Below are 12,897 nucleotides of genomic sequence, written 5' to 3' on the forward strand. Positions count from 1 at the left end.
TCCCTCCCTAAACGCTGCAATGAGTTTAGATTCCCATTTTTGCCTCTGAGTAGTTTTTTCTGAAGCTCGGGTATGTATGGGGTCAAGGAATCTGTCTAAGGGGAGTACTTGGGCTAAGTTAAAGCCACCACCTAGAATTATCGGGAAGTCACTATGTTGTACAAGAAGTGATTGTAGAGTATACCAAAAGGAGGGATAATGTGTGTTTGCTCCATATACATTGAAGAGCAGGTAGGTTTTGGACGAGATATGAATATTAGTTATTTTATATCAGCCCTTGTCATCCTCTACTGTATTGGTGAATGTGATTGGGAGACCCTTTCAGACCAATATCGCTACTCCCCGTTTTCTGCCTTCAGTCGGGGTGCTTAGAATTTGTCCCACTCATCTGACCTTTAGTTTGTCATGTTCTTCACTTGACAGGTGAGATTCTTGGAGGAGTGCAATTTCTGTGTGAATGGAGTTAGGATAATGTAAGATTTTACTCCTTTTTGTGGGGGAAGTAATCCCACCTACATTCTATGGTACAATATTATATTTCAGGGCCACATTACAAAGGCGTATGAATTGGTGATTGACTGCCAAGGGAATATCTTATGGGAACAAGAGGCAACACAGGGTGCAGTTGAGAATTGGGGGAATGAGGTTGCTATCTGATCCATTTCCTCTGCATAGCTGTTAATGTATATTATGATGCTATGAGGGTTATTGTGATTAGGTACATATGGCGGGGTGTTGATGGTGAGTTGTACCCAGTAGTTTAATGTCCCTTTAAGTGGTTCTGGAGTATATAAAAAGAAAGTAGACATCTTATATGTGCAATAAATAGATGTGTGTGCCATTATAAAATGTAGAATTTACACAAAAAAAATGACCAGGAAGCTTTAGAAAAAGTGCCCAAAAAGTATTTATTAATCTCTTGAATAAAAATAAAAATACAATAATAACAGACATACAGCTGTGCAACAAAAGCATATGTACAGAGATTGCAAATCATAAAAAAATACAGAATCCCTTCATAAGTACACAGAAGCAGCATCTAGCATCCCACTTATTTCTGAGGATTTTAGGAAAAATCTATGGACAAAGAACTGCTCATTGGAAGCACATAGGCTATTAACAACATGTAGAGAATGGATACTCAATTACGGAGTGTGTGTCACAGTGTGATGTGTAATAGGGTACTATAATGGAGGTAATTATTGAGCATGTGGGTCATTGTGGTGAAAATGTCTTCCCTTGAATTTTCCTTTCATAACTAAGTACTAGCAACCACTTGAGTCTTTATTTTGCTGTTTAAGTGAAGTGCAGCAAAAAAAACTCTCCAACTACATGTTGCAGAGAATATTTTTTGTTTTTAAACCAGCCTTCTGGAAAACATTCTATGGACACCCATGCTGTTTAGGTGGTGCAACTCTGGAATTGTAGATTCTATACGTAGACTATACTACTTGATCAGTATCAATAACCCCGATTAGGATATTTTTTGAGAACATTCTGAATATTGTAAACATTAAAGTGGTCATAAATATTTAATCACTAACATTTTATTAAAGAAAAAAGAACTTGTATTCACTATTTTAAAAGGGTTAAATATTATCAGTTTTAACAAGTACAGTGTACTGCAAAATGTTCTCCTCTTTAAAGTGTTCCCATTCTACTTGCTGGAGTGCATTAAATTTAAAAATAGCAACATTTACCTGTGTAAACCACTTTCGTCCAAATATAATACTGCAGTATCAGCTATAGAAAAGCTATGTAAACAAGAAACAGCAGCAGGCATCAACCTCTTAGTGAGTGAGAGTGTCCAGCCTATTTGAAAGGGTGTTCCTGAAGCAGGTATAAATACACTGGCATTTTTACAGCTGCTTGCCTGATTACACTGTCCCTTTAAACTCAAAATGAAATTGGCCATCCATAAAATATTGTAATTATAAAGAGTTAAAAATACAAAAAAACAAACAAAACTATGAGCTTAATTTTACTTTTCCTCTTTTGCGTTTATTTCCCACTGCCCCAGGAGAGGCTGGAATGTATCCTGTAGGATCCAGAACCTCAAGGTTTTTTCAAGGGTTGTGTTCCTGGATTGCAGAATGATGCACATTTGTTAACAAAATGTCAGCTTTACATGCTTTTTAGAAAATGTATTTTTTATGAGGCAATGCAGTGATTGTGGCTATATAGTATAAAGATATAATAGGGCTGAGGAATATGCTCTTTGATTTCTGCTTGCTCTTGGGTGGTGCGTAGCAAAGATAGGTAGAAGCCCATGTACTGTGCAAATCACTTTATACAGATGGATGTATCACGTTTTGCTCAGCGGCTGAAGGACAAGCTTATTTTCACCCTAAATGACCCAGAATATTACTGTATGATAAGCAAATTGCTAATGTTGCTTGAAAACACTTTTGAACAATTTTGAGGCAAAGTTAACATTTTATTTAAATATTAAGCAACTTTGTGTCCTTGAAATCAGCTCCATATTAAACGTATTCATTTTCTCAAAGTATAATCTTCTAGTTCTCTCTCAATCAAGTACAACTGGGAACCCAGGTACTGCAGCATCTGAAGTTGTACTTGTATCACTATCAACACTTATTTATTATACCAACTCACTGACAGACCATTCAATAGTGTTCTAGAACAGTATAATGGACAGTAAACAGGACAATATTTTCATTGTATTTGCCTCATTGAAAGACAGAGGATTTGCATTTGCTTATCTTTGATTCAGTACAGGATTCTTCCCAAGACTGCACCACCATCATCAGCAACACTGTGCGCTTCTGTGTGTCTATGGGGTGGGTAGTATGGCATCCTATTGTCAGTACCCCTTGCTTTATGTTAATGGACTGGCAGCCTGCCCGGTAATTTAGCCTTGAAAAGTAGGCAAGGAAGCTAATGCTTCAATTTTGTTTTGTTGTTGTTGTTTTTTACGTTTACTGTCATTTTAATGAAGCAACATTTCAGTGGTCAGTCTCTGCAAGTGATCCCTTTAGAAGATTAAGGGCTTGATTCTCTAAAGCTCTCCTCTCTGGAGAGATTATGGAAGAAGTCTTTTCAGTACTGAGAGGTCCCTCAAATAATTTTAGCAAAGCACATTTCATCCTTGCAACATTATGTACCCATTATGTACCCTCCACAAAGATTTATCTCCTTGCCTGCAACTACCTAATTATCAAGATTGTAACATACAATGTTTAATTATGTGTAGTAAAGAAACCATTGCAATATACTTTATTTATCCCTATAACTGAATTACTGAGTTTTTATAAAGTTATGGGTGCCACCATGCTGAAACCTAGGTTTTGTTTATTTAATCTCTTCTGAAGAAAACAATACAACAATGTTAAAGGGACTTTAAACCTGAAAAATATAACATTACTTTAACATTGTTATATTTCTTGGTATATTTCATATATTCCATACAACCATTGTTTGTACACGTTATCTGCCCTAACTGTTCTCAGCAAGAGATATCAGGTAAGGGAAAAACTTAGGTTTCAACATGGTGCACCCATTACATGATATAATCTTTTCATCTGATACAACATTATACTGCTTTGCTTGGTATTTAAAAATACGGAGGAGCCCCAGGACCCTAAACGGTCCCAAGTGAACTTACTCTTCATTGTAAAACTCAAAGCACTGCTGCATACAAATCCCACAATGCCTTCCCAACACCATACGACTACTTTTAATGACTATAGTTTGCTACCTATACATTCAGTAGAGAAAATACAATCTTATTTTTTTTTATGGGACTTAACTATACAAAGGAAAAAGCAGGGTATGAGAGACTGAAGTAATATTTACATTCATTTTGCAAAGCTGACAGTAACACAGGCAAAGATGAAAGATTAAAGAGCATTTAAAACTATTCATAGTACTAGTGGTTATCCCCCTAAACTTAAATATTGTATATGTATCTATGTCTGTAAATAGTCATTCAAATATGTGAAAAGCTGACCATCCATATATTTTGTTTACACACACAAACACATATAGTAATAACTACAGCTACAAATTGTAAGGCTATGATAGGTAGTATCAATATTCCAATATTGTGTTTATTAAAAACAAACCCATGACTAGTATAATAAATAGCTATTAACAAAGAAACAAGCTTGTTTGAGGTTACTGTGTTCACTGAAAAAAAAAAGTGGTGTACAGTGTATCTAAAATGGTGCCACGTGACAAGTACTGGACAGAGAATTAGAATGTTTTGACAGCTGAATGAGGTACATTACTGTGACAACTGAATGACCCAAATCACATTCTGTGTTTAACTGTTATTCAAGGAAATCAACACAAGTGCCAACAGAAGTAAACCATTCTAAAAGGTTCACCCCCCCCCCATTGTTTATTCTAAGGTCAGTACTCTTGTAGAGAAGCTTTCCCATACAATACACAAGAAATCAGCATGTTTTAATAAACAGAAGAGTAACTATGTAATATTTTGCAAATGGCTAATAAAATAATTTACGCAATATAAAAAAAGTTAAAATATGAGAACTCTGTGGGGCAGAGCTTTGTTACAAAACAGTTGTAACTATTTTTATTTTGATTGCACTAAAAACAAAAAAGTGTGGCAGATGAGAAGATACATATAACTGGTTCATAACAAAAAGTCTAAAAATCAGCATTTGTGTTCTTTGCCACACATCTCTAATCAAAGCAATTCTGTTTTGCAGAAATTCTGACAGTGAATAATATTACTTTTGATCAAGTGTGTTTTTAAAGTGGCATTCTAGCGCATTATTCTCTTTTATTGCAGCTCTAGGAGGAAGGAAATGTTCTACTGTCAATGTGATGCTAGAACAATCGTCTTACAAGTCAGCACAGAGCCTAAAAACATTATTTTTGCACAAACCAAAATGCTTAAAACATTATTTGTAGCTTTGTTATACAATGTTGCAAAACACTGCAGCCATACTAAAGACATGTGCACACTCTTTAGCTCTTATGAGCCTACCAAAGTTTACTCTTCAATAAAAGATACAAAGAGAACAAAGCAAATTTGATAACAGAAGTAAATAGGAAAGTTGTTTAAAATGGCATGCTCTATCTGAATCATAAGTTTAATTTTACTTTACTGTCCCTTTAAGAAAATATACTTGCAAATTCAGATGCAAAAAGGAATCATGCAAACATTTTTGATCAGTGCTAGCAGTCCCTATACAGAAAGATGGAGAGTTAAAGGGATATGACATTGCTTTAATATGTTAGAGTTTTATTATTGCACTATTGTTTTTTTTTTATAAAACCATGTGTTTAACTGCTGCAAATGAATTAAACACATAGTTAAAGACAGATCCAGAACAGTAATGCACTACTGGAAGGTAGCTGAATATATCTGGTGATGCCAAGAGGCAAATGTGCGTAACCACCAATCACCAGCTAGCTCCTAGTAGTGAAGGATATGTAAATATTATTTTTTTCAATAAAGGATACCAAGAGTACAAAGTACATTTGAAAATAGAAGTACATAAAAAAAAAGTGTCTTGTTTTTCCTATCCCTTTAAACTGAGGATGTGCCGAAATACTGAAAATGTTTTCGTGGCCCCATTTACTATTACACATATTTCATTTGGAAAATCTTTTAGAGATAACAGCATCACATGTATTGCTCTGATATAAAGTCAGTAAACCATGTAACAGCACCACACATGATAATGTGAGTAAATTCCTGACCAGTAATTTAAATAGAACATAATGATCTGTGAACCCATAAGTGAAACATGTACAGACCACTGCATTATAATCTTTTGTCATTCGCTTTTGTCTTTTTACTATTTTGCAAAAGTAATACAGACAGTGGAAAAAAAAAGTTAGTTGAGCAAACCGCAGATTCCCTTTTGTTTAGACCAAATGTGTTATTTTGTGGTTCCATATCTTTCACCTGTTGCCCTCCCAGTGATGATAGGTTCTCACATCATGTAGCCATAAGAGTTTAAACAAACAGCTAGGATAAGCCAATATGTAAATGCGAACCTTATATACTGTAAAAGGGGGAACAATTGTAAAAGCAAAAATCTTATTGCGAAACTAAGAATACCCACACAATTCTAAATGGTTTGCAGTTCAGCCTGGAAACAAACTCAAGCATTGTGAAGAGAGACTCGTTCTGCAGGTCCTGAAGCACCTCATCGTGCAGTACAAAAACTTCCCTTTTTGATTCAGAATCTCTTGTTCAAGCTCTATTTGGAAGCGGTTTTTTTTTTTATCCTTGTGCCACTTCTTGAACAGTAGAATCTTCACCAGTTCCTCTATCTAGAGAATACACATTTTCAGCACACAATGTTGTCTCCTCTTTATCACCAATGCAATGGTTATTGAATAAATCCTTTTTGTATTGGCTTTGTTCAGAGTGCATATGGTCACTGTTAGTAACTGAGCCATTGGCGATAGGAGACGCAGGTTCTTTGCAAGCCCTTGGAATGATTGCAGTTGGATTTTCTACCTTGGACCCGACTTCCGTTTGCTTCAGCATCTTACAATCTTGTGGAACAGAGTCATGTAGCACCAAGAGTTTCTGTTTTGGTTCAAGACAAAGGACAGGTATAAGTAAAAACAGCATCTACTAAGTAAGATTACTTTTATAAAGAATATTTAACAGTAATTCTCAACCATGGAATGGTGTCATAAAAAACTGAAAAAGGCTGTTAATAATTGGTTATAAAAAGTAGCAGACAATAATAAATTGTTGATTACATAAACAATTTTGGATGTTTTCTATTTATTTTGTATTGCATTAATATAACTCAGACTTTTCAGTTGCTTAAATCCCATCAAAGTAATTACAATATACCCAAGTGAATAACTTGAGTGCAAAATGGGATTCAAAGTTACCATACAGCAATTTTAAGCAACTTTCTAATTTACTCCTATTATCAATTTTTCTTTATTCTCTTGCTATCTTTATTTGAAAAGCAAGAATGTAGGTTTAGAAGCCGGCCCATTTTTTGTTCACAACCTGGGTTATTCATGCCGATTGGTGGATAAATGAACGCACCAATAAACAAGTGCTGTCCAGGGTACTGAACCAAAAACTGTCTGGCTCCTTAGCTTAGATGCCTTATTTTTCAAATAAAGATAGCAAGAGAAAAAAGAAAAATTGATAAAAGGAGTAAATTAGAAAGTTGCTTAAAATTGCATGCTCTATCTGAATCATTAAAGGAAAAAAAAAATTGGGTTTAGTATCCCTTTAAGAGCCCTATAAACAACCCTCCCACCTCACACATACCTCAGTCTAACGTATAGCCAAGTAAGTGAGGTAAGAAAAAGGAATAAGAGCCAAAAAAGGAACCGGGAAAAAAGATGTGCTGAAAAAAATCTAACCCCAAAAACAACAAAAGGTGGGGTCTCGTGGACTCTCACCACCATGAACAAAATGAATTTATCAGGTAAGCATAAATTATGATTTCTTTCATACAGGTGGTGGTGAGAGCCTAAGATCCATTGCACATAGGAACTAACACCCAAGCTGTGGAGTCCACGAGTAAGAACATAAAGGGAGGGCTTTAAAAAAAAAAAAAAAAAATATTACCGAAAAAATAAATCCACAACCCCCAAAAAAAACATAATTTATGTAAGAACTTACCTGATAAATTCATTTCTTTCATATTGGCAAGAGTCCATGAGCTAGTGACATATGGGATATACAATCCTACCAGGAGGGGCAAAGTTTCCCAAACCTCAAAATGCCTATAAATACACCCCTCACCACACCCACAATTCAGTTTAACGAATAGCCAAGCAGTGGGGTGATAAAGAAAGGAGTAGAAAGCATCAACAAAGGAAATTTGGAAATAATTGTGCTTTATACAAAAAATCATAACCACCATAAAAAGGGTGGGCCTCATGGACTCTTGCCAATATGAAAGAAATGAATTTATCAGGTAAGTTCTTACATAAATTATGTTTTCTTTCATGTAATTGGCAAGAGTCCATGAGCTAGTGACATATGGGATATCAATACTCAAGATGTGGAGTCTTCCACTCAAGAGTCACTAGAGAGGGAGGGAATAAAAATAAAAACAGCCATATTTCGCTGAAAAAAATAATCCACAACCCAAAAAAATACGTTTATTTTCATTTTTGAAAGAAAAAACTTAAATCAAAAGCAGAAGAATCAAACTGAAACAGCTGCCTGAAGAACTTTTCTACCAAAAACTGCTTCCGAAGAAGCAAATACATCAAAACGGTAGAATTTAGTAAATGTATGCAAAGAGGACCAAGTCGCCGCTTTGCAAATCTGATCAACTGAAGCTTCATTCTTAAAAGCCCATGAAGTGGAGACCGATCTAGTAGAATGAGCTGTAATTCTCTGAGGCGGGGCCTGACCCGACTCCAAATAAGCTAGATGAATCAAAAGTTTCAACCAAGAAGCCAAGGAAATAGCAGAAGCACCTTTCCTAGGACCAGAAAATAAAACGGACTGGAAGTCTTCCTGAAATCTTTAGTAGCTTCCACATAAAATTTCAAAGCTCTTACCACATCCAAAGAATGTAAGGATCTCTCCAAATAATTCTTAGGATTGGGAATTCACAACCTTAGGTAAAAAAATTGAAAAGAAGTCCGGAAAACTGCCTTATCCTGATGAAAAATCAGAAAAGGAGACTCACAAGAAATAGCAGATAGCTCAGAAACTCTTCTAGCAGAAGAGATAGCCAAAAGGAACAACACTTTCCAAGAAAGTAGTTTAATGTCCAAAGAATGCATAGGCTCAAATGGAGAAGCCTGTAAAGCCTTCAGAACCAAATTAAGACTCCAAGGAGGAGAAATTGATTTAATGACAGGCTTAATACGAACGAAAGCCTGTACAAAACAGTGAATATCAGGAAGTATAGCAATCTTTCTGTGAAATAAAACAGAAAGAGCAGAGATTTGTCCTTTCAAGGAACTTGCAGACAAACCCTTATCCAAACCATCCTGAAGGAACTGTAAAATTCTAGGAATTCTAAAAGAATGCCAGGAGAATTTATGAGAAGAACACCATGAAATGTAAGTCTTCCAAACTCTATAATAAATCTTTCTAGAGACAGATTTACGAGCTTGTAACATAGAATTAATCACTAAGTCAGAGAAACCTCTATGACTTAGAACTAAGCGTTCAATTTCCATACCTTTAAATTTAATGATTTGAGATCCTGATGGAAAAACGGACCTTGAGATAGTAGGTCCGGCCGTAACGGAAGTGGCCAAGGCGGGCAACTGGACATCCGAACCAGATCCGCATACCAAAACCTGTGTGGCCATGCTGGAGCCACCAGCAACACAAAAGACTGTTCCATGATGATTTTGGAGATCACTCTTGGAAGGAGAACTAGAGGCGGGAAGATGTAAGCAGGTTGATAACACCAAGGAAGTGTCAGGGCATCCACTGCTTCCGCCCGAACATCCCTGGACCTGGACAGGTATCTGGGAAGTTTCTTGTTTAGATGAGAGGCCATGAGATCTATCTCTGGAAGACCCCCACATCTGAACAATCTGAGAAAACACATCTGGATGGAGAGACCACTCCCCTGGATGTAAAGTCTGGCGGCTGAGATAATCCGCCTCCCAATTGTCTACACCTGGGATATGCACCGCAGAGATTAGACAGGAGCTGGATTCCGCCCAAGGAAGTATCAAAGATACTTCTTTCATAGCTTGGGGACTGTGAGTCCCACCCTGATGATTGACATAAGCCACAGTTGTGATATTGTCTGTCTGAAAACAAATGAACGGTTCTCTCTTTAGCAGGGGCCAGAACTGAAGAGCCCTGAGAATTGCACGGAGTTCTAAAATATTTATTGGTAATCTCGCCTCTTGAGATTTCCAAACCCCTTGTGCTGTCAGAGATCCCCAAACAGCTCCCCAACCTGAAAGACTTGCATCTGTTGAGATCACAGTCCAGGTTGGCCGAACAAAAGAAGCCCCTTGAACCAAACGATGGTGATCTATCCACCATGTCAGAGAGTGTCGTACATTGGGATTCAAGGATATTAATTGTGATATCTTTGTATAATCCCTGCACCATTGATTCAGCATACAAAGCTGTAGAGGTCTCATGTGAAAACGAGCAAAGGGGATTGCGTCCGATGCTGCAGTAATGAGACCTAAAACTTCCATGCACATAGTCACTGAAGGGATTGACTGAGACTGAAGGTGCCGGCATGCTGCGACCAATTTTAAACGTCTCTTGTCTGTTAGAGACAGAGTCATGGACACTGAATCTATCTAGAAGCCTAAAAAGGTGACCCTTGTCTGAGGAATCAAGAAACTTTTTGGTAAATTGATCCTCCAACCATGTTTCCGAAGAAACAACACTAGTTGATTTGTGTGAGATTCTGCAGTATGTAAAGACTGAGCTAGTACCAAGATATCGTCCAAATAAGGAAACACCGCAATACCCTGCTCTCTGATTACAGATAGTAGGGCACCCAGAACCTTTGAAAAGATTCTTGGAGCTGTTGCTAGGCCAAATGGAAGAGCAACAAATTGGTAATGCTTGTCTAGAAAAGAGAATCTCAGAAACTGAAAGTGTTCTGGATGAATCGGAATATGAAGGTATGCATCCTGCAAGTCTATTGTGGACATATAATGTCCTTGCTGAACAAAAGGCAGAATAGTCCTTATAGTCACCTTCTTGAAAGTTGGTACTCTTACATAACGATTCAAAATTTTCAGATCCAGAACTGGTCTGAATACATTTTCTTTCTTTGGTACAATGAATAGGTTTGAATAAAACCCCAAACCTTGTTCCTGAGAAGGAACTGGCATGATTACCCCTGAAGACTCCAGGTCTGAAACACACTTAAGAAAAGCCTGAGCTTTTACTGGATTTACAGGGATGCGTGAGAGAAAAAATCTTCTCACAGGAGGTCTTACTTTGAATCCTATTCGATACCCCTGAGAGACAATGCTCTGAATCCAATGATTTTGGACAGATTTGATCCAAAAATCCTTGAAAAACCTTAATCTGCCCCCTACCAGCTGAGCTGGAATGAGGGCCGCACCTTCATGCGGACTTAGGGGCAAGACTTTGGTTTCCTAAATGGCTTGGATTTACTCCAATTTGAGGAAAGCTTCCAATTGGAAGCAGATTCCTTGGGAGGAGGATTGAGTTTTTGTTCCGTATTCTGACGAAAGGAACGAAAACGGTTAGAAGCCTTAGATTCACCCTGAGGCAGAAAAAACAAAATTTATGCTTTCCTGATAAATTTATTTCTCTTGTGGTGTATCCAGTCCACGGATTCATCCATTACTTGTGGGATATTCTCCTTCCCAACAGGAAGCTGCAAAAGGACACCCACAGCAGAGCTGTCTATATAGCTCCTCCCCTAACTGCCACTCCCAGTCATTCAACCGAAGACAAGCAAGAGAAAGGAGAAACTATAGGGTGCAGTGGTGACTGTAGTTTAAAAATAAAAAACACCTGCCTTAAAATGACAGGGCGGGCCGTGGACTGGATACACCACAAGAGAAATAAATTTATCAGGTAAGCATAAATTTTGTTTTCTCTTGTAAGGTGTATCCAGTCCACGGATTCATCCATTACTTGTGGGATACCAATACCAAAGCTATAGGACACGGATGAAGGGAGGGACAAGGCAGGTGCTTAAACGTAAGGCACCACTGCCTGTAAGACCTTTCTCCCAAAAATAGCCTCCGAAGAAGCAAAAGTATCAAATTTGTAGAATTTAGAAAAAGTATGAAGCGAAGACCAAGTCGCCGCCTTACAAATCTGTTCAACAGAAGCCTCATTCTTAAAAGCCCCTGTGGAAGCTACCGCTCTAGTGGAATGAGCTGTAATTCTTTCAGGAGGCTGCTGGCCAGCAGTCTCATAAATTAAGCAGATTATACTTCTTAGCCAAAAAGAAAACAGAATTTATGTTTACCTGATAAATTACTTTCTCCAACGGTGTGTCCGGTCAACGGCGTCATCCTTACTTGTGGGATATTCTCTTCCCCAACAGGAAATGGCAAAGAGCCCAGCAAAGCTGGTCACATGATCCCTCCTAGGCTCCGCCTACCCCAGTCATTCGACCGACGTTAAGGAGGAATATTTGCATAGGAGAAACCATATGATACCGTGGTGACTGTAGTTAAAGAAAATAAATTATCAGACCTGATTAAAAAACCAGGGCGGGCCGTGGACCGGACACACCGTTGGAGAAAGTAATTTATCAGGTAAACATAAATTCTGTTTCCTCCAACATAGGTGTGTCCGGTCCACGGCGTCATCCTTACTTGTGGGAACCAATACCAAAGCTTTAGGACACGGATGATGGGAGGGAGCAAATCAGGTCACTTAGATGGAAGGCACCACGGCTTGCAAAACCTTTCTCCCAAAAATAGCCTCAGAAGAAGCAAAAGTATCAAACTTGTAAAATTTGGTAAAAGTGTGCAGTGAAGACCAAGTCGCTGCCCTACATATCCGATCAACAGAAGCCTCGTTCTTGAAGGCCCATGTGGAAGCCACAGCCCTAGTGGAATGAGCTGTGATTCTTTCGGGAGGCTGCCGTCCGGCAGTCTCGTAAGCCAATCTGATGATGCTTTTAATCCAAAAAGAGAGAGAGGTAGAAGTTGCTTTTTGACCTCTCCTTTTACCGGAATAAACAACAAACAAGGAAGATGTTTGTCTAAAATCCTTTGTAGCGTCTAAATAGAATTTTAGAGCGCGAACAACATCCAAATTGTGCAACAAACGTTCCTTCTTTGAAACTGGTTTCGGGCACAGAGAAGGTACGATAATCTCCTGGTTAATGTTTTTGTTAGAAACAACTTTTGGAAGAAAACCAGGTTTAGTACGTAAAACCACCTTATCTGCATGGAACACCAGATAAGGAGGAGAACACTGCAGAGCAGATAATTCTGAAACTCTTCTAGCAGAAGAAATTGCAACCAAAA

At 37.9% G+C, this 12,897-nt stretch overlaps 1 protein-coding gene across 1 annotated transcript in view; it reads right to left on the reverse strand.

The window, feature by feature from the left end:
• Positions 1-889: 889 nt before the first annotated feature.
• Positions 890-12,897, reverse strand: part of MTMR8 (myotubularin related protein 8) — a 257,972-nt gene continuing 245,964 nt past the window's right edge. The window contains exon 14 of the mRNA XM_053699222.1: positions 890-6,535. Within this exon, the coding sequence (XP_053555197.1) occupies positions 6,224-6,535 (312 nt within the window). The 3' untranslated portion in view covers positions 890-6,223. The remainder of the gene's footprint in view (positions 6,536-12,897) is intronic.

This window comes from Bombina bombina, chromosome 1 (assembly GCF_027579735.1).
Source record: "Bombina bombina isolate aBomBom1 chromosome 1, aBomBom1.pri, whole genome shotgun sequence".
NCBI classification, from domain to species: Eukaryota; Metazoa; Chordata; class Amphibia; order Anura; family Bombinatoridae; genus Bombina; species Bombina bombina.